The 25516-nt window shown below is 40.5% G+C and overlaps 1 protein-coding gene across 3 annotated transcripts in view; it reads left to right on the forward strand.

Annotated features, from left to right (window-relative positions):
- Nucleotides 1-19559, forward strand: part of sh3kbp1 (SH3-domain kinase binding protein 1) — a 51092-nt gene extending 31533 nt beyond the window's left edge. The window contains exons 4-19 of one of the 3 annotated variants that reach the window (XM_079576584.1): nt 837-943; nt 1019-1157; nt 2533-2612; nt 2921-3013; nt 10604-10667; nt 11364-11458; nt 12917-13018; nt 13111-13162; nt 13239-13310; nt 14945-15083; nt 15167-15237; nt 16506-16612; nt 16837-16956; nt 17437-17642; nt 17725-17788; nt 18816-19559. In XM_079576584.1, the coding sequence (XP_079432710.1) occupies nt 837-943; nt 1019-1157; nt 2533-2612; nt 2921-3013; nt 10604-10667; nt 11364-11458; nt 12917-13018; nt 13111-13162; nt 13239-13310; nt 14945-15083; nt 15167-15237; nt 16506-16612; nt 16837-16956; nt 17437-17642; nt 17725-17788; nt 18816-18854 (1550 nt within the window). In that variant the 3' untranslated portion in view covers nt 18855-19559. The remainder of the gene's footprint in view (nt 1-836; nt 944-1018; nt 1158-2532; nt 2613-2920; nt 3014-10603; nt 10668-11363; nt 11459-12916; nt 13019-13110; nt 13163-13238; nt 13311-14944; nt 15084-15166; nt 15238-16505; nt 16613-16836; nt 16957-17436; nt 17643-17724; nt 17789-18815) is intronic. The other 2 variants (XM_079576585.1, XM_079576586.1) reach the window with 2 other exon arrangements.
- The last annotated feature ends 5957 nt before the right edge of the window (nt 19560-25516 follow it).

Here is a 25516-nt window from a genome sequence, read left to right on the forward strand (position 1 = left end):
ACAGGTTTAACAATTGGCCAATGACCGTTTCACAGGATTAAGTATATTAGACTCCTCAGAAACATGTACAGTGGGAGGAAAATGTTTGTGAACGCTTTGGAATTTCTCACATTTCTGCCTAAATTGGTCCTAAAATGTGGTCTAATCTTAATCAAAATCATAAGAATGAATGAACAGTGTCTGCTTAAACTAATCCCGCTCAAACATTTACATTTTATCATATTTTTATCTGCCATTCAGCCATAGCAAAAGAAGGTCAGCCAGCTATTTAATACAGGGGTTCACTTACTTATTCCTCCCTCCCCTGTGAATGTTTACATGGTATGGCTATCAAAAATATGATAACATGTAAATGTTTGGGTGGTATTAGTTTAAGCACACACTGTTTACTCATCTTTATGATTTTGATAAAGATCAGACCACATTTTATGACCAATTTAGGCAGAAATGTGAGAAATTCCAAAGCATTAACATACATTTTCCTTCTGCTGTATATAACCCACCCATCCCACCCATTTTAGACAAAAGTATACACACACATACATATATGCACATCTACTGCTTCAACATCCATCAAAACATACAAAATATACATGAACAAACATATATATATATTATGTTTATTATATTTATTATATATATATTTGCACATTATGTGAATAGAAATACTTCAGATGTCTTAGGGCTGTTTAGTATTCATTGTGAAATTATAGTTAAAAGAAGAGTTAATTTCTCATACTTACCTTTACTCGAGTATCTTTGACTGAATTGTTTGCAGAAACATTGTGAGTGTCCCTGTGTCTGATTTCTGTCTTTGCTGTGACCGTATCTGACAGTGGAGCAGATCCGTAAGCGTCGGTGTAAAGCTGCCTTCAGTTACGCCCCGCAACACGAAGACGAGCTGGAGCTGAAGATCGGAGACATCATCGACATCATCGCAGAGGTAAAAACACGGGAGTGCTGAGACACTGTCAGAGGAGTTTTTTTTCTGTGATTGATGTTTTATCTCTGCCCGCAGGTGGAGGAGGGCTGGTGGGAGGGAGTGCTGCACGGTAAAACTGGGATGTTCCCTTCAAATTTCACCAAAGAGATTGTTTTGGAGTCAGAGACGCCGTCTGTGGACACATCGCAGGAGGATCTCCGCAGCGGACGCACAAGTGAGTCGTAATAGATTTTTAAAAAGTATAAAACTATACAGCTTTGCAATATATTTATGTTTTCTAATGTAGGTAATATTTTTTTTAGCCTGATGAAACTCAGTGATGACAAACATTTAGTCTAGTTTCAGTGTTTCATCTGGGCTGAAAAAATGGCTACAGTCAAACTTTCAACCTCTTAGCTCCCACCTGAAAACCGTCAAAACAGCGACGAAATGAGCAACAAAAACGTATTGTGTTATTTTTCTGAACCATTTTGACACATTACATTGAAACAAACATCCAACGCAAGTCAAACTGTGTAAATCTCTACTTAAAGGGACTATACAGAGTTGAAAAGTGTTTAAATTATGTATTTTCCTCCCCCTACATGTTCCAGCCATGTCCTGATGTGTAGAATGAACCCAGAACGTTTAATATAATAGATCCATGGCCCAGACCTGTTCACCACAACTGCCTCTAAAATCCTGCACTGTCACCGAAAAAGGTGTTACTTCGGGTCCGAATTTCCGTCATGCATGAGCTTAAAGCAGTACTAAGTAACTCTTGCCCCTAGAGGCCATAAGCGCAACTGCAGGTGTCATAGCAAGTTACGATTTTTTAACTTATTAGTTGTCTTGGAGAGTAAATACTACGCTGACAGGAAAGGTGGAGGGAGAGAGGGATATTGCACATCCAATTATACAATGGAAATATTTTTTTCACTCAAACTTGGCTGTAAATACTGTTTAAAGTGACGTGAGCCCGCAGTTAGCGTTGCCCGTTAGCATGTTAGCTTCTTCTTCGTGATTCCATTAGTGTGTATTGCTTGCTCCGGTCCGGTGGCAGTCAAGTTGCAAACATGGTTTTCGACCAGGGGGAGATGAAAGACCCTCCAATCATCCCATAAACACTTGTGTTACCCCCACAGGGACTACGGAAAGGATTTATTAAGGTAAACATGTTACTAGTACTGCTTTAATATAGAAGGTATGACCTGAGGTGGCAGTAGTGAGCATAAAATGGCCAACTTACATCTATTCTCTTTAAAGGAACTGGCCACCGTTTTTCCATACTGAGATATGTTCTTACCTGAGCTTAGACAAGTTGATGTGTACCTGTCTGGTCTTTACGCGTGTGCTCAGTCAAAAAAAGACCAAAGATGTTGTTAGTCAGGTGGAATGTCTATATGGATATTACAATAATTTGGCGATATATTGAGCAGCCACATACCTGTGCTTGGGGAACTGTCACTATCTGAAAGGTCTGTTCTCATTATTAAAAGCTTTCATAGTGCGCTTGTTGGGAAGGCAATATTAAGAATGTCCTGAAATGCATTAGATTTATTGTTATACTTTTCATTTTCTGTTTAGATATGATCGTTTTTGCGTTTCAGGTAAGGACAGCCCGGGCAGCGAGAGCGACGGCGCAGACAGCCGCTCAGACACGGGGTCAGTGGAGATCCAGCCCAAGAAGGTAATGACTGTGTTCAGTAAATACAGACGCCACCGCCAAGGTATTAACGGGACTGAGATAATTGGTGTTGTCTCTAAACTTGAACTAGGACATGCTACTCCTATTCCCCGTGCCCCAGCTTCACAGGCAGATTTATGCTCGGTTGATTCATATTCGCATATTTTACAGCCGTCGTGTAAAACAAAAGATAAACCACCTTTTATGCCACAGCTGATCAGCCAATTGCCCATTACAGGAGCCAACTCTCTCCTTTCAATCACAATTTCACATTTATGTTCATATTATTGTTTTTTTCTCTTCCTCTGCAGGTGAGAGGCTTTGGTTTTGGCGACATCTTCAAAGACCAGCCCATCAAGCTCCGACCGCGATCCCTGGAAGTGGATGGAGCAGAAGTAGCCAAGGTACAAATCAACTCACAACCGGTCAAAAAGAAAACTACCTCGGGATCAAAGCCTGGTCTATAACCGGACTATACCAGGATTAAAGTTGGGAATCAAGTCTAAACAAGGCAATAACAAACTAAAATATGACTCAAGAAGTTCTAAACAAGTAAAAGTCTCGAAATTCAACTAAATACTATTAACCTCTTAACCCCCTTCTTCACCAAGTGCATTTTATCCAATTCAGTCTTCCCAAATCTAAAAGGTGAGAGTCTACAGGCCAGTGTGGCGCCTCATTTGAAAGCAAAGACCTACAAAACTCATTTAAAGGGACTATACGGAGTTTAAAAAAGTAAAAATTATGTATTTTCCTCCCCCTACATGTTCCAGCCATGTCCTAATGTGTAAAATGAGCCCAGACCTGTTCACCACAACTGCCTCTAAAATCCTGCACTGTCACTGAAAAAGTTGTTACTTCGGGTCTGAAGTGCCGTCATGCACCAGCTTAATATAGAAGCTGCAGTTACGCATAAGACCTGAGGTGGCAGAAGTGAGCATAAAATGACCAACTTGCATCTAGTCTCTTTAAATAGATCTTTTTCCTTGCGTTTTTGTCACTTTGCTGTCAGTTTTCTGTTATTCTATGCTTGCTTTTTTGACATGTTTTCGTTTCATTTTTGTGGGTTTTTTTTCAAGATTTTTTTTCAAGAAGCTTTTAGATTTGGGTAAAGCCAAAGTGGAGAAAAATGTGCTTGGTTCCGGTGAGGGTTAAGAGGCTGAGTACAATTTTCTTGAAATTAAATGTGCCCCTGATTTGAGTAACTACTACTGTTACTACTGGTAATCAAAGGTTTGGTTGGCTATTTTAATCTCATATTTGGCTGCTTTGAGTCAGCATCTCCATGGAGACGAAAAGACACATGTGCGTTTTAATGGGGCTTTTTTCAACAATAGAAATATGGGCAGATTTCTTGAAATTAGTTACTCAAATAAGGGTTACACATTTCAAGATAATCTTACTTTGATTACTAGATTACTATTTGCAGAAACACAGTTCAAAGTATTCAGTGTGTCCAGGAAGTATATTTACATCATATTGACATCATGTCCATACCCTCTGTACCAGCATGAAGAAGCCAAAAGCCACAAACATGTTCTTGCTCTGACTGTGCACAGGGTTTTCTCGGTTGTATCTTATAAGAACATCTTGTGTTTTAAAACGTGCTATGTCGTCATCTCTGCCTAAGAACAGGAAGAAGCCCAAAAAATAATTAAAAACCCATACAAAAAGTGATTCATCATTGTATTGTACCAACCAGGAAGCCTCGGGCCCCGCGATCCCCTCCCCGTTTCTACTCAGGAAGCGGTCTCAAGTCGGCCCCCACGGTCGCGCTCCTGAAGTGCTGCAGAGATTTGACAAGCAAAGCAGAAGTGAGAGCTCCACGGGGCAGACAGGCTACAAGGAGAGAGAGAGAGGGAGGGAGAGGTTTTGACTTACGTTTACATATCCACACTGTGTCTCTGCCCGCGCTGAGCTGATGTAGCACATATCCAACTGTCTCACTGCATTTGGCTGCGAACTCTATTGGCAAAGGTAGGACTCTTTTGGAGGGAACTTTTGACGCTATTAGTAAGCAGTATTTGGATGTCAATATCTATGCTCTGTGTGTGATATTGCAAGAGATTTATGTGAGATTTTACTTTGGCGCTTTTGGCATAGAGGATTTTTTGCATACATTCATTTTGGGTGAGGCGTGGGAATAGATCAACAAGCGGCACAAGCTGCATCTTGTCTTTAAATATGTAATAAGGTCACATTTTTTCATATTAGTCATAACAAGAAATATACTTTGTACTTTGTAGGGAGTATTTCTATGCTTTGTGTCATATTCTCTACTCAATTGCGAAGGCTTTGTGTGTATTTTAACTTCTTATCCCCCGCCTTAACCAAGCACATTTTCTCCAAATCTAAAAGCTTCTCGACTGGAAAGTTCACAGCCTATAGGCTTCATTTGAAAGCTAAGGCCACGATGTTACCACGCTGCCACTTTTTTGTTGTATTTTTGTCATGTTTTTGTCACATGTTTGTCACTTTTTTGTAGCTTTTCTTTTGCCATGTTTTTGTCAGGTCTTGTTCATGTGGGAGTAGACAGGTTAAGTTGGGCTCCACAATACATTGCTGAATTGTTTGTTATTAGTTAGATGATGCAAAATCCATATTTCAAGAAGCCACTATATATCACAAAGTCTTACATCTGACTGAGAGTTTATTTCGCTCTCAGTCAGATGACCTTGGTTTGGTCCCTGCTTTGTTTGTAACTGACCCCAGGCCTTTTTCACTTCACTTTGGCCACATCTGTCTGTCCTGTACTGAAGAAACAAAAGAGGAAGTGAAAAGGACAGACGGGGCGTTCCTCGCTGTGTTTCGAGTGCAGAACTCCTCTTGATTGCTCTTGATTGCCAGGCATTGGTGACCTCCTTCTCCAGATAGTGAAGCTCTATCGCTCCAGATGGCAGATATTGTTTTTAGCTCCGTTTAAACTGCATCAGTCCACACTGCAAAAAGAGAGAGTTGGTTTACTTGAGGTTTGATTTTGTTGGTCTTTATTGTGCTGTGTGGATGCAATAGGCGTCCGTGTTCTGTATCATACCAAACTCTAACCCCATTGTCCTTTTTGAAGTTCAGGTTTCAGCAGCTAAACTCACGGAAATTCTGTACAACCTATGTGTAATTTCCTACATGTTTTAGCCACGGCACTGTCTGAGGAACTGGATGTTTCATGCAGGAACAGCTGCACTGATAATGGATTTAAGATTTGACATTTTTATTAAGAACAAGGCTATTAAGAACATGGTGTGCCTCAAGGGTCCATATTTGGGCCCCTGCTTTTTACACTGTATATAAATAGCGTTGGACAAAATACTTCACTTTTACGCCTATGATACAGTGATTTATTGTTCGGCTCCCGGCCCTGCAAAGGCCTTTCAGTATCTTCAATCAGCTTTTGATCAAGTGCAGGATCAATTGTGCCAACTACGACTTGTTTTACACACGTTCTAAGCAACTAAAAGCCAGGTTTCTAATTTTTTTAAAACTTTCTACAGCTAGATTTTGCTCCTGTGATCACGCTGTGTACAATTAAAGAAACCAGGCTGTTTTTTGGAACATTTTAGAGATCTCGTATACTATGGCCGGATTTTGATTGACAGGCCGTTAGCATTGGAGCTAATGGCGCGGGTGCCCTTACGATTGGTCTACGCCATGGATTCCCTTTCGAACGTGGTCATTATGGCAAATGGGGAGGAGTGAGCAGACGATGTCTATTATTTTTTTCTATGGTTAATCTACACTAAATCTGGCTAGAAAATTGAATTGGTATCGAGTGTGTGAATGTTTTAACTACGTTATTCCTATGTAATGTTTTAATATTGTGGAAAGTTTGTGTTGCTGCCCATCTTGGCCATACTTATTTTATACTGATAATAGCTTTCCAAAACTCACAGACAATTTTTTACCTCCAAAAACTCTCGAAAATTTCCTCAAGAAAACTGTAGCCCTAGCAACCCTGCTATCCTTCCTTCCTCAAACCGGTCTCCGCCTCGCTGCTCGTTTACTTTGCGCCCCCCGTCTCCTCATACACGTATATACAAGACAGCCACCTCCTGTGCGCTTGTGTGAAGGATGTTAGTCAGCCTGTCCCGCTGTGCTCCACCTGTAACTCTGTGCTTTAAAGTGACTGCGCTCCCTTTGAGGTCCTAATGAGGTGACGAATACAGTCTCCATCCGGGACGGGCCCGAGCTGAGTCACCCGCGACCACGTGGAGCACAGCTGATGTGCCCTGTCAGCTGCCACCACCCAATTTCAACCAAGCTAGAAAGTATTGGATTTGTTTCCGTTATTCAACATTTTAAATATAGACCTCTTTGTTTTTGCTGCTTCTTCAGCTTCCTCTGCCGCTGTAGTATCTTTGAGGTGAGGCCAAAACCGCTCGGTCTGCAGATTAGCTGAGTCTGCAGTGTTACGATACGGTGTGAGGTGTGTCATCATTACTCATTACATCTAGCACTGCATACATTTCTGCAGCTGTGAAGTTTTTGTGCACTTCTTATCTTCACTTTGAATTGGTTTAGTGTGAAAAAGGCTTCTCTTGTAATAATGGTGCTGTTAGAAGAAGTAAGTAAGGAAGTTTTCTGTTCAACATCATTATACTTATTTGTTCCTTTTTTCCTCATATCCAGAGCTTGACCAGAGCTACAATTGGTCTAGTATTGATGGAAACATTGGTATACAGTAGCTGTCTTTTATAATCTTGTATATATTGTTTTATGTGAGTCTTGTCTTTGTCTGGCTGTTTATATGGTTGTATGTATAATGTCTTTTTTATACAATGAACGTAGAGTCTGAATGGAGAATGATGATGTTATGTCTAGATGGGGAAATTTGAACACCTGGAGGAAACCCACCCATAAACTAGAACATGCAAGCTCTGCACATGAAAGCCCCATATGGTCTATAAGAATCAAAACCGGAAGCTTCTTGCTGTGAGACAAGAGCGCTGACCATTTAACCCCTTAACCGTCACTTTAAAGGGACTGGATACAAGTTGGTCATTTATACTCACTACTGCCACCTCTGGTCATATGCGTCACTGCAGCTTGTATATTAAGCTCATGCATGACGGCACTTCGGACCCGAAGTAACAGGTTTTTGAGTGACAGTGCAGGATTTTAGAAGCAGTTGTGGGGAACAGGTCTGGGCTCATTCTACATTCTACATGCTGGAACATGTAGGGGGAGGAAATACATATTTTTTTTTTAATTTTTTAGCTCCGTCTCGTCCCTTTAACCATATCCATAACCAAACACATTTCCTCCAGTTTTGATATTTCATTCTCGTGCGCTGTTTCCACATTTCTGTCACTTTTTTGTTGTATTTTTGGCAGTTTTTCATCACGTTTTTGTTCCTTTTTAAAATATTTTTTGAGGCATATTTGTATTTTTTTTCCACATTTTTTTGTATTATTTTTTTTTTTAGTTTTTTGTTGCTTTTTTCACATTTTTATTGCTTTATTTTTGTGTTTTTGAGTATTTCTAACTTTTTTTGGTCTTTTTTTGCACTTTCATCCATGTTCACGTCTCGTTTTTGCCACTATTTTGACTCTTTCTTCCCAGTAGCTTTTAGATATGGGATTGACGAACTGGAGAAAAAGTGCTTGTTTAAGCACAGGCATAACTAAAATTATAGAATGACTTCATCAGAGGGACCGCTCCTATTGGACGCCTCTAAGATGCAGTTCCGATGTGTCCAGATTGAGAGAGTTTAGCCAAATAGACGGGACAATGTCATTTACAGCACACATCAATATGTAGTGGAGACACACTTGAGACATTGGCTTATTTATTGAATTACAGTATATAAGGAAATCATTTACAACAACAGTGTCTGAAGGTCTTGAACTTGATCAACAGATACATGCTGATTTGCTTCATTTCCGTGTCCATTTATGGCCAATACAACTTGAAGTGTTTGTAACAAGCTGTGAGCTGTATCTGTAAACTCTGTAACGATGTCCTCGCACCACATGGCTCTCGTTACGGACATGAGAGGGGCTGGTCAGCGGGACGGGGGGGGGGGGGCAGGCAGAGGCGGGGATAGAAGGCTTGTGTGGGATGTCCCGGCTGAAAGGGAACAGAGGAGTAAGTGTGCTTTTGGGACAGGCCGCGCACTGTCAAAATGTGTTTTTAGGGGGAAGAGTCGCGCCGCATGGTTCCATAAATACAGTCTCGACACTGCGGGCCTTGTGCAGGAGTTCATGCTGGGTGGATTCATAGACACAAAGCCAAGTAGAAACATATGATTTTTGCTTTCACATCGTTGAGTTTTTCAATGTAGCGCGCTGTAATAGGCAGGATATTGTGATGCTCGATCCTGGGACGTTGTAGATTACTTGGGACATAAGATTAGTCCCATTCAGCATCATCCTAGTTTTTATTTTTTTAAATTTTTTTGGGGGGATCATTTGTTTTTATTATTATTTGTTTTAACCTCGTAACCTTACCCAAATCCATAAGGTTAAAGCTTATAGACCAGTTTCACACCTCATTTGAAAGACCTACAAAGTGAATCAAAATGGAGCTATTTCCTCACGTTGTTGCCACGTTGTCGTCACTTTTTTGACATTTTTTCATTGCTTTATTTGTTACTTTTCTGATGCTCTTTTTGAAAACATGCTTTGTTGAACCGGTCTAGCAGTGCAATTATATCATTTTTCACATTATTCAACTCTATTTACTTCTAAACCTCCAGAAAAGTCTAATAATTTAAAACAAGGCTGAAAATACAATCTTACGAGAATGCAATCTGCACAGCTGCGCAAAGATGCTCTATAGCTGGGTTCCTCAAGTGGGGCCCTCACAGATGGAGAAATTCAATCGATGAGAGAGCATCAGGCAGCTGCACCCACTAACGCCAATACTAACGCTCTCCCATTCATTCTCGATGGTAAATGTGGTTGCAGTGCACTTTTTGGCCACCAGCATCAAATTGGGGGCGCTGTTTCACCCCTTTCGCAAAGTTAAAGAAACACATGAAGTGTCTTGGTATTTATCAATCACAGAGCCTTGTACCATTAGCTTTCCAATTTTTCCAACTTTTATTGAATATTAACAAAGGTACATGTTAGAAATTGAGTCAAAATGATCATATGTGGCATTTTCTTAGTTAGTTAAAGGAATAGGCAACCGTTTTTACATACTGAGATATGCTCTTACCTCACTTTAGCCGGGTTAATATATCCCCGTCTGGTCTTTGTCCGTGCGCTCTGTCACGCAAACGGAGCACATACGCAGCCTCTCCCACATATCACATAGCTCCAAAAAAGCTCACGATAGAAGCTACCAAGCTCTTCCACGTGTTCCCTATTTAAATAAAGTTACGTGAAGTGTTTTCATGCGAAGTATATTTACCCAGAAATGTAACATGTCGATTTTATAAGCAAATAAAAAGGGGGACTATATTGTGAGGCGTAATGATACGAGGAGCAAAACGTCCGCGCAGTAACTCCTAAAGACTTGCCCCGCTCACTTCCGTCAATAGCCTTTAGGAGTTACTGCGCGGACGTTTCACGTAACTTTATTTAAATAGGGAACACGTGGAAGAGCTTGGTAGCTTCTATCGTGAGCTTTTTTGGAGCTATGTGACATGTGGGAGAGGCTGCGTATGTGCTCCGTTTGCCTGGCAGAGCGCACGGACAAAGACCAGACGGGGATATATTAATCAGGCTAAAGTGAGGTAAGAGCATATCTCAGTATGTAAAAACGGTGGCCTATTCCTTTAAGTTAGTTATGAATGAGGTAAAGTCACTGTAGGGAGTCTACATGTGTTTACATTTTGCACTATATTGCTGCAATAGTTGATTTTGTTCTACTAAAACAAGGCTTTTGTCATAGTTAGCATTTGTTGTAGCATGTTATGTGCATAGATTGGAGACAAAAAGTTTGGGCACCTCTGCTCTAGATAGCCCCTCCCTAACTTGAGAACTCTAACTTGAGAAGTCTCTGTGCTTCTAAATTGAACTCACTTTAGATTTTGTTGTTGTTTTTTTCTGCAGGTGAACGAGGGGAAAGCAGCACCATCAGAAACAATGAAGACAGAACCAGACTGCAAAACAAGAGGTGACAAATAATCTACAGTTTATTCGGCTGCACAGTGTACCACCAACAAAAACAAAAATGCAAAGTAACCTAGTCTGTTTTAGTCATAATTGTCCTAATTTAGTTGGTCCAGCCTGACAAGTTAACATTATATTGTATTGTATTATACTGTAATAAGCCATAGATCGATAGCTGTCAGTCATAAGAGATATTTTGTGTTTGTTTTGAAAAGCACAGACCCGTAGCAACATACCACGCTTTCAACATCATTTCCTATTTGTCTGGTGCAAGTTTTCCGTTCATTCTATTAGAGTCTGTTATTGGCCCATTGTATTTTAGCTCAAGGGTGAAAGCGCTGAAAAGGTGCCCTGTTGGCGACTTTAAGTGACCTCCAACACAATATGACAACACTTTGCCAAATATGATGTAATTGTTGTTGTAGCTTTTGTTTTTGTTATCAGAATAAGCCACATGTTGTTACCTTTGTAGCTTTAGTTTAATGAAAAGTAATGGGCAATTTGTTTTCTGTTAAGCTCATAAATTATGAACAATATTCTGCCAATTCCTTTTTTTCCATTTCATTTTTAGCGTTTAACTGCTGATATTACCCAGAGTAGGACTAAAACTTTTAATAGCTTCTTGTGTTGTCGTCTTATAAAGCATTTTTATTCTCTAAACATCTGTCTCACGGTCTGCTGAATTTGTTTGGTCTCCCAGGGCGGGAGCAGTGTAAAGTCCTATTCCCATACGAAGCACAAAATGAGGACGAGCTGTCAATCAAAGAGGGGGAAGTCGTTAACATCATCACCAAGGTAACCAACACATTATTATGGATTTTGGATGTTTGTTCTGTCTTTGAGGAGCTCAATAAATCACTGTGAAAAGGTCACTGCAGGTGTTCATTTAAAGGGACTAGATGCAAGTTGGCCATTTTATACTCACTACTACCACTTCAGGTCAAATGTGTAACTGCAGCTTCTATATTAAGCTCGTGCATGACGGCACTTCGGACCCGAAGTGACAACTTTTTGAGTGCAGATTATTAGAGGCAGTTGTGGTGAACAGGTCTGAGATCATTCTACACATTAGGACATGGCTGGAACATGGAGGGGGAGGAAAATACATAATTTTAACATTTTTAAACTCTGTTTAGTCCCTTTAAGAGGAGATCGTGTCTCTAGACTAGAGTGAAAGAAAAAATATATATATTTTGAACTTTCATTTGGTTCAAGGTTCAACTTTATTATTGCCCCAAGGATATTAGGAGGCAGCAGGTGTCCACACATGATACAATCAAACAATAATCATATGTCAATAGAGATCAAACAGCCACAGCCTAATATAAAAGCAGGAAGGACCTGGTCGGTACTTGGATGGGAGACTGTTTGGTAACACCAGGAGGCCTGGGTGAATGTAGTGATTGAGTGAGTGGTGGTCGGAGGGGCCGATGGCGCAGACTGGTTGCCTCGCGTCTGTCAGTCTACCCCAGGGCAGCTGTGGCTACAATTGTAGCTTACTACCACCAAGTATGGAGTGAATGAATAATGCAATGTAAAGCCTTTCAGTGTCCAGAAAAGCACTATATAAAACCGATGCATTATTATTATTATTATGATCAGTCCGGCTCAGCCAATGTTAGTCAGCTTTTGTTTTGGCATGAACTGTGCCAAAATTGAGCACAATAGGCATTAAATCTACATTTCTTTGAACTGGTCAACTTTATTTAGTTTCATTTAGTTTTAGTTAATTTCAGTGAAAATACAGTTTATGGTCCAAAACACTGCAACACAAACAACTTGCTTACATGTGTCCAGTCTTTTAAATGTATCCAATTGTTAATATATCCAAATTGGTTACAAATCTTCAGTAAAATATGCATTAGCAAATATATTTTATTGGTCATTGAAATGGCATTTGAAAGGATTACATTTGTAGAAATCCTGGTTAGTTTCCAGGTTAAGGCTTACATGACTTCAACATTTACACAGATTGTTTCGCCTGCGTGGTCTCGTGCTCTAACAGCCTAAACCAGATCAAAATCTGGACTAAACTTGAGTCTTCACATCAGATTTGTGCAAAAACTCCCACATGAGAAGAAGCTCATGCATCACCTTTATTGCCTTTGCAGGTTCCCCCTCACTCGGGGTGTGTTGGTCTGTGGTCGGCTGCATTTGTTTGTGGGAAAGCTAGTTTTGCAAATGAGTGTTCACTAAGGCATCGCTCGGCTCCATTATGAAGGTGTTTTTTTAAAGTGTGGGTTTTATGTTCAGGAGTGTGCAGACGCAGGCTGGTGGATGGGAGAGGTCGGAGGACGACAAGGCGTTTTTCCAGATAACTTTGTCAAGCTGCTCGTGCCAGAAGTAGAGAAAGAGGTAATTTTGTCTTTCTCATGTTATCTATAGTAGCTCTGTCAGTCTTTCCAAGGAAATGCATGGGTTTTGACACACATTCTCTCCGTTTGCAGAGACCAAAGAAACCACCTCCTCCCAGTGCGCCCTCATCGAAGCTCAGCACAGGTAAAGCTCTGCATTTTCTCCTTCTCTGTAACGAAACGAACCAAAGTGACAAACCTGTGAACTCTGACGCCTATAGAGAAAAGGTCTGAGGTTAAGAAGCCCCCTCCCGAACGTCCCGAGCACCTCCCAAACAGAGACCAGGACCGAGGTACTGTCTAGACCACTGTCCGGTCCTGCTCTGGTCCTGCTTTGAACCGCCTCGATCTGCAACTCTTCTTACTGCTTCTTCTTATCGGCCTATTCTTGCCATAGATGTACCTGTTTTTGTTTTATTTTTCTTGCCTTTGTTCGACATTGTGAAACTTTTATTTAACAAAGTGGCGATCGCAGTGGTAATGAAAGTATTGGCGTGTCTGGTAAATACGCACAAGCAGTTTGGAGCCTGCCAGGATAATTTCTTAGAGATTTTGTGCTACTCTGCGTTTCTTTTCATTATTTTTTTTGAAAAGGTAGAGATTGGTTTCTAGTATAAACAATCAGACACAAATTGGACACGTTGAGCGTTCTGTGAAAAGTTTGTGTTGTGTTACTTATCTGCACAATTTACATACTCATACAGATAAAATCAAATCACTTGGAGTAGTCAGTGGGTAAGTGGGTAACCAAAGCAAGCCACAATAATGAGCAAAAATACTGAGGTCTTTTCGTTCAGTTTTAGCCCCATGTTACGGACCAGTCTTTTTCTGACACAATTTCCCCCAGAAAACGTGCAATTTCTGTTGATCTTTAAAGAGACTCGATGCAAGTTGGTTGTTTTATACTCACTACTGCCACCTCAGGTCTTATGCGTAGCTGCAGCTTCTATATTAAGCTCGTGCATCACGGCACTTCGGACCCGAAGTAACAACTTTTTGAGTGGGATTTTAGAGGCAGTTGTGGTGAACAGGTCTGAGCTCATTCTACAGATTAGGACATGGCTGTAACATGTACGGGGATGAAAATACTTCTAGTATAGTCTAGTATAGTCCCTTTAATGAAACGTACTGTGTTTAACCCCTTAATCCCCGCCTTAACCAAGTGTATTTTCTCCAGTTCGGCTTTACCCAAATCTAAATGCTTCTCTAGCTTTCAGCCTCTATTGTAACGCCTCATTTGAAAGCTAAGACCTGCAAAACAGCTCTAAGTTTTTCCTTGTGTCGTTGTCACTTTCTCGTCATATTTTTGGTGGTTTTTTGTCACGTGTTGGACAGATTTTTTTCTGTGTTTTTGTTGTGTTTTGACTACTTTTTCATTGTTTTTTTGTTGCCTCTTTTATTGCGTCATTGTTGCGTTTTTGTTGCATTTTGTTGCTTTTTTTATCACTTTTTTGTCACCTGTTTTATTGTGTTGTTTCTTTTTTGTTTCTTTTTTTGTTTCTTTTTTATCACTTTTTTGACGCCTGTTTTGTTGCCGTTTTATCGCTCTTTTGATGCCTTTTTTAGCATTTTCATCCTCATTTACGTCCCGTTTTTGTCACTATTTTGTCACTTTTTTTTCAAGAAGCTTTTAGATTTGGGTAAAGCTGAAGTGGAGAAAATGCGGGGGGTAAGAGTTTAAACAGTGTACTGAAAGATCGTAATACTATCAACACCGCACTCTTCTATGCTGTTCTCCAAAGTGGCTTTTCCCTCATATCGTTTCACCTGCTTGTAGATCTTTTCCTAATATCTAACCTCTTATCTTTCCCTAAGCAGCAAAGCATGGCTTTAGTTCACTCTCCTCGTATTTATAACCCATGTGTCTTATCCATTTTGCTGTTCCCTTGTTGTCGTCTGACCCTGTGTGTTTGTGTGACGCACGCAGGTGAAGATCTGAAGGTCGCCGACATCCCTAAGCCCTCCCTCCCGTCTGTCCTGCCCAAGAAACCCCTGCCCCCCAAAACCACCAACTCCCACTCCTCGGCCCACGCTCCGAGACGCCCCGAAAGGCCTCCCACATTATCGTCAGTACACTTTTAAAGTCTACGCGCCAAACATGATCATAGAATGTGCAGAGACGCTTAATGTGACCTGTTTACCTGCTCAGGTGTGAGAGCCCCAAAACTGAGGGCGGAGCTCCGAACGCAGACTCCGCCTCTGATAGGTCACAAGACGCCGGTGAGCAACGAATGAGAACCGAGCCTGGTGAACTGCTGATTTCACTGCGTTTAGTACAAGTCATTAATTGAGTTAGCAGCACTAGCAGAAGCACAGGGATGGGATGGGTACAAAAAAAGGGGTAAAACATTGTATGAATCCTATTTCTATTGTACGTAAGTGCTGCATATATTTATATATTGTAAAAAATATACTGTAAAAACAATGATTAGATTACGTATTATGGACTTCATTAAAACAATGATTAATGAATGAACAAACAATAAACCTAAGGATCATTGACGTCTTGAACCAAGCACATTTTCAATCAAAGCCTCAAAATATTGATGAACACGAGGATGAAAATACAACAAACCGTCAAAAATCAAGTGATGAACATAAAATGACAAAAACACAACTAAAACCAAGACAAAAATGCATTAAAAAAAATATGAATGTGGCACATTGAGTTATAATATAGAAACATATGGAAATAATCCTATATCAAGAAAAGTGTGATCACAATTCATAATCATCACTTTAAAGCAGTACTAAGTAACTTGTTTACCTTAATGAATCCTTTTGCAGTCCCTCTGGGGGTAATACAAGTGTTGACGGGTTGATTCGGGGGTCTTACATCTCCCCCTGGTGTCTCTGGCCAGAAAACCACACTTGCAACTTTCCTGCACCGGGTCGGAGGCCCCAGTACACACTAATAGAATCACGAAGAAGAAGCTAACAGGCAAACAGGCAAAGCTAACTGCGGACTAGCACAACTTAAAAAACAATATTTACAGCCAAGTTTGAGTGAAAAAAATTATCTCCTTTGTGGAATTGGATGTACAATATCCCTCTCTCCCTTTGTCTTTTCTGTCAGCGTAGCATTTACTCTCATGGACAATTAATGAGTAAAAATACTTAACATGCTACGACACCTGCAGTGGCGCTTATGGCCTCTAGGGGCATGAGTTACTTAGTTCTGCTTTAAGCTTGGTGACATTGGACAGTCCAGGACCTGCTCATAGTAATTAAATTTGCTTCAGAAACAAAACATGTACACTTTAGAGAGTCTATTTGTATGGCTGTTTTACTATATACTATACCCAACATATCAAACTAATGACGTTCTAAGATGAAGTAGTCTTATATAATCAAACATTGGCATCATATCAGGTTTTTTTCACTTTACCCACAAGACTTAACATTCACAGCCTCAGTGACATTTTTTACATGAAAGGAGTTCATTCGTTTCACTGTCCTATGTATGTTCTTTGTTTGCTTTGGAGCAGATATGGATTTAGACGCTGTAGTGGCTGCAACAGAGAAGCTTAATCACCCGACTGTATCACGGCCACGAGTCACAGACAGACGACCCAGATCCCAAATCATCGCACCGGTGAGTAATGGCTGTCTGATCCGAATATGTAGTTGGACACATGACATTTTATAATACACACATACAGTGATTTCTTGTCATATTACCGGGTCACATTCTCAAGCTAGTCTAAATAAGGATTGAACTAAACATTTTAAAAATTACAGAGCGACTTGGTAATGTCTATAAAAGCATTTACAAAAAAGTAGACCAGTGTGCATATTTGTTTCCCTTTCTTGTTGCAGTCATCCTTATCCACAGCAGAACTCCTGGACTCGAATGCAGCAGACGACAGAAAAGACAAAGACAGAGGGAGAGAGGAGTCGGACTCTGGGTCTTCGAGGAAAACAGTCCCGGGCATCTCAGTAAGACATGCTGTAACTGTTACACCCCGCCAGCAGGGGGAGCCACACTATTGACTATTATAAGACCACATACTTTCACGTGCAGTTCAGCAAAGACAGACTGTAGTGTATTTAGAGGAATGTTTTGAAATAGTGGGCTTGAGTAAAAGAAAGTGCTTACTGCCCTACTGTTAAATGGTAGCAGTAGGGCTGTTACCATTTAACAGCCCTACTGTTATCGTTAAATGGTACCCAGTCCTTGAGAGCCCTTAGTCTCTCTTCGACCCTCGTCCCCTCTGCCCCTGTTTGCACCATAGACTGTAAAATTAATACTACTTTCTGTAAGGAAATGGCAGCTGGCTCAAATAGCCCAGTATCCCCATTCCCCTATCCAAAAATAATTAAAAGAGGGCTGGTATTGAAACAAGAACTGCAGAAGGTTCCACTTGTGCAAAGATGCCTAAAAATGAACACGTTCCTGTGTTTTGTCTCCCCCTACAGGTAGCTGAAAATAAAGCGCCTCTTCCGGTCAAACCCACGTCCCTGAACACCCCGAGCGCTGCGATCCGTCCCACCTCTCCCTCGCCCGGTCTGAGCCCCTCCCCCGAGCTGAGGCACTCCCCTCTGACTCCGCCCACTGTAGAAGAGCTCAGGACCCAGCTGCGGGACCTGCGGGCGTCTGTGGAGCAACTCAAGACACAGCACAGGTCTGGACCCAATATACTTTCGATTTAAATCTTATTTATTCTGTTCAAGAGTCAGATTGCATTGTTTATCTCTGTGTTCCAGACTGGAGATGAAGCAGCTGGCCTCCTCTCTAGACGACGAGAAGAGGATTCGTATTAGTTTACAGGTCTGTGCGAGTAAAAGTAGAGGCCTTATAGTGAAGATTTATTGCTTTTAACTGAATGGACACATGTGTATAATAGGCTTTTTTGAGCTTTTAACCATGTTGTAGTGCTGCTGTCATACATGGGGTAGCAGTCAGTCGTTTACTTTTCATCTAGTGCTGAAATGCTGGATTCTCTGGACAAAACTGTCCTCCCCATTTTTTCAAGGCCATAATCCATCACCACACCTGTCCTGAGCAGGTCTGCCTTCAAAGTCCCATTGATTTACCAGCAGCCATTAGCTAAAATGATTTATAACATGTCATTCCCACTGCTGCCTGCAGAGGGCGGTCCTGGCCTGATCAGCCCATTCTCCTTACTGTCTTTTCTTTACACAGACACTATTTCAAATTTTAAAACGTAAATTACAAAGGGCTGCAAGAAAGACAAACGTTTAACCTCTTAACCCCCACCTTCACCAAGTGCATTTTATCCAGTTCAGCTTTACCCAAATCTAAAAGCTTCTCGACTGGAGCCTCTAGGCCAGTGTAGCGCCTCATTTGAAAGCTAAGACCTACAAAACTGATCTAAATGGATTTTTTCCTTGCCATGTTGTCGACAGGTTTTTTCCAACGCTTTTTTGGTGCGTTTTTGTCGCACTTTTATTACTTTTTTAACATTTTTTCGTCATTTTTTCATCACATTTTTGTCACTTTTTGTCGCATTTTTTGTCACTTTTTCGTAGCATTTTTGTCATTTTTTATCACTTTTTTGGTAATTTTTTTCATCACTTTTTCATCGCATTTTTGTCACTTTTTGGCACATTTTTCGTAATTTTTTTGTCACTTTTTTGTCATTTTTTTGCTTGCTCTTTTGTGGCTTTTTTCTAAAAAAAATTCTCATCTTTGGGGTGGGGGTTAAGAGCTTAAAAGCGTCAGTAATTCATGATACTTGCATGATACTAGTAACTACATTTACTTAAACTGCTCAGCCATGTTTCATTTATGCAGTACGTAAAATAACTCTCTTTCATGGATAATCTTCTTTCAGATGGAGGTCGAGCGCATAAAGAAGACCCTGTTGAAATGAGCCTGGCGTCGTCTTGTCTGTCATTGTCGTCACTCTTCAGCCAAAATCAACTTCAGCCAAATCTCAGTTTGTGCCAAAACTTCACCAACTCCTGCTCTCCGTCTCACCTGCCCTGAAAAAAAGAACGCCTTATCCTGTGTTTAAAGTGTTTTATTAATAAGAAAGCACTTTTTTTTTATGTTTACTACTCTCTGAGACCCGCCATGACACTGAGTATAAGTGTTTCGGTTGCTCGATATGCAGAGGTGGAAAGAGAACTGATAATAAGTAAAATTAATCTGTTACATCCACACAGTCTGATATTTGCGCCGATGCTCACAGACTTTGAAAGGTCCTAAAATGCACTAAAACAACAATGTCTCCCAAAAGCTTCCTATTTCAGAGACCGGGACCTTCCACCTCTGCATACACGGCTCCATAGCATTACAATCCACAGAGCAAACCCACTGGTACCATGTTGGAGGAAGTGTTTTTTAATCTTGTGTGATGGACCACTGTAGCCACGGGCGGCTCAGGAGACTTCGTGCTGTTCTGTGCCCACTCAGAGGCCTTCAACTCGTAATGTACACAGTCTGCGAGAGGGAGGAAGTACATTTGGAAGGGCTTTGTTTACACCAGGCTTCACAAGTGGCTGAGGATTTGTGTGCTTCGTATCGAGGGACACAGATAAGCGATCATCATGAAGTATTCCTTACTTTTGAAATTACTTTGAAAGAGGTCATTCCAATTTAGATTTCACTCATTTTAGGAAGTTCAAAAGTTTGTAGAAAACCAATCTTGATGCTACAAAATATTAATGGGACAACGAACAATTAAGGGATTGATTAATTCATTGATTGACTCTGTACGTTCAACCACAGTCTGTTGATACAGTGTTTCACGCAGGTTGGCATGGTAACATTTATTATCAAACGTGGGCCACTTGTGCCTCTTGTGTGAACAAAGCCCAAACAGACTTTGAGTGAGGACCTTACTGTAACAGTGTGTAAACTCGCCAACAACGCACAGATGTTTCTATATGGTACACTGCAGGATGGTGAGTTAGAAACATCAACACTTGCAATGTCTTACTTTATTTATAATATTTAATTGGCAGTCAAATATTAGACCTATGTTAGAAACAATAAGCACACTGTTTTACCACAACATCATGACTAAATAGTCTGGGTGCTACAGGGTAGTCTAACATTTTAACTTTCTTACTGGCCTTTATGTCTGCCTTAATTTGTTACAATTTAAGTGTGCACTTGTACAATGAAGTTTATCTAGTTCTACTAGACCATTTGCTTGTTTTATTGCTCTTAGGCTGCGTAATGCACTTGGTCAGCTGTGTTGTTTTTAAAGGGAGGTGTTATGCAAAGTCAGCTTTTTGTTACAATATTGTTCTCTCATCAAAAACATACAGTACATGTATTTCAACCCACTTGCACATCCCTTATCTTAGAATCTTCTCCAGTGGCTATTCTTAGCTCCCAAAAAGCTTGTCCTTTTCCCAGACAGCTCTTCCTGAGATCCTGCACATCTGGAAATGCTTTCCTCATTCACCATCTCTTGTTTATCTTACAGGGACTAGACAGAGTTTAAACATGTTAAAGTGATGTATTATCCTCCCCCTACTTGCTCCAGCAATGTCCCAATGTGTAGAATGAGCCCAGACCAATAGGCAAGGAATATTCTCTTTGGTCCTCATGGTGGGGAGCTGACATTGCTGCAATACCACCCCCTGGTGGCCAGGGGCGACTCCAAGAGACACTTGGGAGCATTGATTCTAATGGGACGCGAGTGCAGGGCTTCCTGCCTTTTTGCCCTTTTAAGGGACAGGCTGCGTAGGAGGAGATAGAGCGGCCATTAAGTTTCACACACGACTCGGGAACCTTTACAATGACTGGGGCTGAATGTGACCCGCTCATCCTTATTATATTATATCTATGGCCCAGACCTATTCACCACAACTGTCACTAAAATCCTGCACTGTCGTCATGCACGAGCTTAATATAGAAACTGCAGTTACGCGTAAGACCTGAGGTGGCAGTAGCGAGTATAAAAATGTGAACTTCCATCTAGTCCCTTTAATCATTTCATCGCAAATATAAAATAATCACCATAGGTCACTACAGCCACACGAACTGCACAGACTTATTTCTCTTTAATGAAACACCTGCGCAGCAAAGGAAACGACGAGGAGGGGAGTGGGAGGGGCTTACAGGAGATCGCGTGAAAACCAGGAAGTGAAACTACTGGATATTTTTGTTTCAGCTGTTTTAGATGGAATATAGCATTTTCTAACCAACAAAGTGTGAGATAGTGATAAAGACAAAGCATAACACCTCCCCTTTAAAAGTGAGTCTGAAATAAAGTTCGATTGGATTGAGGAGATCAGCTTTCGGTTTCAGCCGTTGTTTGATGCTTTTTGGGGCAACCTGAGCATTGAGCACGCTTTTGTAGCACCTGGGGGAACCATCTCCAGATCTTGGGACAAGCTGAAGGATTTAACCTGTTGTGCATGTTTTAGGTTGGTGCAGGAATGCTTCTCTTAATATTATTGAGTAACAATTTCTGACGTTTCTGTTCGCCTTTCCTGCATTTACAAAGTCTTAAAACAGTGTAGCTTCCTATGAGTTTTCCCCTTCACCCACAGAAAAATACAAACTGCCCTCTTCATATTTGACTGCAAATTAAAAACCTACTTGAACGCATTTGATCAACTACACATGTCGTGTCATTGCCTTTTACTTTTTTGCATTTTTGCACCTCATTTTGTCCACCCCCAGGATTGAACTGATGTCTTTGTCCTTTTCACGTCTGCAGCTCTTCTCGGGTCGCGGGTGACTCTTACAATATTTATCACAGGGTTCAAGGAATGTAGTCATGGAAAGGTCCTGGAAATAGCGTGTTTTTAAAAAAAATCTGTGTATGCATGCGTGTATCGACGAGTGTTTGGCTTCCTTCAATGTGCACAGAATCTATGGCAACCCGTCACTGTGGCCTTCCTGTTTGAAAATGATTTTATTTTAGTTGTTTGTTTTTCTTTTCTTTTATATGACACAAACACAACTCAAAAATACTGCTACAAATGAGCTGCGAGATGGTTTTCTTCTCTCTTGAGTTGGTTCTTTCTCTCCAGGATAGTGAAATATATAAATAAATATATACTTTTATATTTCAGTGTAATAAAGATGCTATTATGTACTGTATGTGTGGGACTCTTTATTTGTTATACAGAGTAATGGACCTCCGGTGTGAGAGCTCTGAGCTGGGATTAATAGGTACTATTTCAGATAGCAGGGAGAGAAGCAGAGCCCTGAGGGATTCCGGTGTTGATGGTCAGTGTCTCACACATTCTTCCCCAGTCGCACAGGAAGCGACAAAGCTGAGGATACCTAAGCCAAAGGTTGCACTGATATGTCAGTAATATGATAGTCAACTTTCCAATTTATGTGGGTAAAAAAAAAGGGAAATTAAATTGTTCTTGTTTCATCCAAAATGGCTAAAGGGACTATACAGAGTTTAAAAATGTTAAAACTAAGTATTTTCCTCCCATGTACCAGCCATGTCTTAATGTGTAGAATGAGCTCAGACCTGTTCACCACAACTGCCTCTAAAATCCCGCACTGTCACTCAAGAAGTTTTTGTCATGCACAAGCTCAATATAGAAGGTGCAGTTACACATAAGACCTGAGGTGGCAGTAGTGAGTATAAAATACCAACTTGCATCTAGTCTCTGTAAAGGAACAGGCCACCGTTTTTCCATACTGCGATATGTTCTTACCTGAGCCTAGACGGGTTGATGCATAACAGTCTGGTCTTTGTGCATGCGCTCAGTCATGCAAAACAACCAAAGATGTTGTTAGCATTTGGCCTCTCCCAGCATATTCCTATAGCTCCAAACGGAGGTGAAGGTGGAAGCTACCACGCTCTTCCACGGGCATGCACACAAAGACCAGACAGGTACGCATCAACTCGTCTAAACTCAGGTAAGAACATATCACAGTATGGAAGAACTGTGTGCCCTCAGTCACGCAAAAAGACCAAAGACGTTGTTAGCATTTGGCAGTATATTCCTATAGCTCCAAACAGGGTGAAGTTAGAAGCGACCAAGCTCTTCCAGGGGCACGCACAAAGATCAGAATGAAAAGAATATTTTAATAAGGGCGTGAATATTGCTGCTCTACAAAGTTTAACTCGCTTCTCTAGTTTCCAAAAGCAGAAGTGAAAGTAATGACTGAGCCGGTCCTTTAACCGACAATTACCCAGTCTGCTGTTTCACAATAATCCCAAGTGTCACATTCACTCTATTGTATTAGTCACTGGACAAATAATCAGACTCCTATCAGCAATGCATAAAAAGGAAGGGAGGCTTATTCTTAACCTCCAATGATCAGTCCAGGGTTGATTTTATGGGTTGATTAAATGAAAATGAAAATATAAATATAAATAAACAGACTTAACTGTGCACTTTACCCATCCCTCTATTTATACTCACACAATAGTAATAGTAGCCTAGCACTTCTCATGCTTTCCAGTTTACTGTAATGAGATCACTTGTTGATGTTGTTACTTAATAACCTAAGTGGGTGACTACACACACATGTATCTTTTACAAAACTTTAACAGATGTATTAACGGTGTAAAAATGGATCTGTAACCGAGTGAATCCAAGAGCACAGTCCGGCAACATATCCCTCTCAAATATGACATCACAGGCCAATAATGGATTCTAAAAAGTCATATTTTTAGTTGTATTTTATAAGCATTTGACCTGAAAGTGACCAAAACTCAGTATGGCCGTTTGGGGGCAGTTTATTGAGGCCATAAGGTCATGCTGTTTATATTTAGACAGCGGACACAGATAACATTTCAGAGGGGAGTGCAAGTGCATCCAGCAGCTACACTGAGCACCAGCACAACACAAACCTGCAGTCCAGTTTTTTTTTTTAAAGATAAGAGACCACACTGGAACTACAAGAAAAGAAAAGAAACATTAAGACTAATTTAAGTTAGAAAGGAATCAGGCTCGAGTGATGAGAGAAGTGTCTTGTCTAAGGGCTTATTGACAACATGTGCCTTAAAATTGTCTTTTGCATGGTGGTGCAGGACAACACTGATGCCATGACTGCAGTGAATTCTGCAAACCTCTTATACCGCTTCAAAAATTACAATCTGTGTCAATTTCTGCAGCAAAAGTTAAAAAAAAAATTATGCATGGTAGAGTATTAGCCTGGTGAGACAAGAATGATACCCCTTTATATTATTTTATACACAGAGGGATACAGCGGTGAGTCAGGCAACTATAGAGTACAACGCTGCAGTCATCATGTCAGCAAAAAAAATCTTTTTTGCAGTATAATTTTATAATTGGGTCAACATTGAACACTTTGAATCCAATTTACTTATAATTAAAATAAACAAAATGAATACACCTAAAACTAGGCTACACCAGTGGTTTCAAAAGTGGGGGACGGGTTGCCTATAGGTTGGGAGTCCCCAGATGATTTCAAGATTAAAAAAAAAAAAAAAAAAGCTGGTACCAAAAATGAACACTTTAAATATTTATTAAAGGGACTATACAGAGTTTGAGAAAATTAAAACTAAGTATTTTCCTCCCCCTACATGTCCTAATGTGTAGGACATGAGCCCAGACCTACCACAACTGCCTCTAAAATCCTGCACTGTCAGTCTGAAGTGCCATCATGCATGAGCTTAATATAGAACCTGCAGTTATACGTAAGAACTGAGATGGCAGTAGTGAGTATAAAAATGACCAACTTGCATGTAGTCCCTTTAAGCTAATTTAAAAGTATGTAGACCTAAGTATTTTCCCGCCCAAAGTAGCATAAGGCGCAATAACTTAGTTTTGTTTATTTGAGTTCACATTCTGCTCAAAAGGAGCTGAAGCAAGAACATATTGAACTCAATATAATAGAGTTCCGGAAATTTCACAGTTACCATGGAGATCCCCTAAGCATACATTTCCATTGATTAACATTAGCTAAAAGCAGTATAAAAAGTGGAGAAAAAAAGCGGTGGAACAGCTCCGTTAGCTGCTGAGTTACTGCTGGTAAAAACATCTAACACACTGTGGCGTCCAAGTGTTTTAATGTGAACAGTAACTCCAGTATTTTAACTTTTAATATCTTTAACATTTTTTTTTTATTTGGGGGTCCTGATTTGTTTATGTGTCTTTTTTTTTTTTGGAGTCCCAGCCAAAAAAGTTTGGGACCTTGGCTACACCATCCATTTAATTGCTTGCTACGGATTTTTGTGTAAAAAAAACAAACAAAAAAGTTAAACTGTAGTTTTTAACCAATAATAAATTCAGCTAAACATTAACATATGACTAACCATGGGCAATCAGTTAACATTAGCAACAGCAGGCCATCAATGATACAGATTGTTGCCATGGTAACATGGCACTTCATCCATCGCCGTGACAGACGGGAGCAAACTTTTAACCCATCAAAAGTTGTAACACGTTGAGGTGATTATGTGGTGAGATTCATTTGTTCGTTTTGAGCTCAGAAAGTTTCAAAAATATTGCAACGAAACAAACAAACAAACAAACAAACAAACAAACAAACAAGCAAAAAACAGTTGGGAATGGTTTAACAAAAATCCTCTCGTGCGGCGGAATACCTATCTGGTCGGATCCAGTTTGTCAGCGA

The sequence above is a fragment of the Gobius niger genome (assembly GCF_951799975.1).
Source record: "Gobius niger genome assembly, chromosome: 18".
Lineage (NCBI taxonomy): Eukaryota > Metazoa > Chordata > Actinopteri > Gobiiformes > Gobiidae > Gobius > Gobius niger.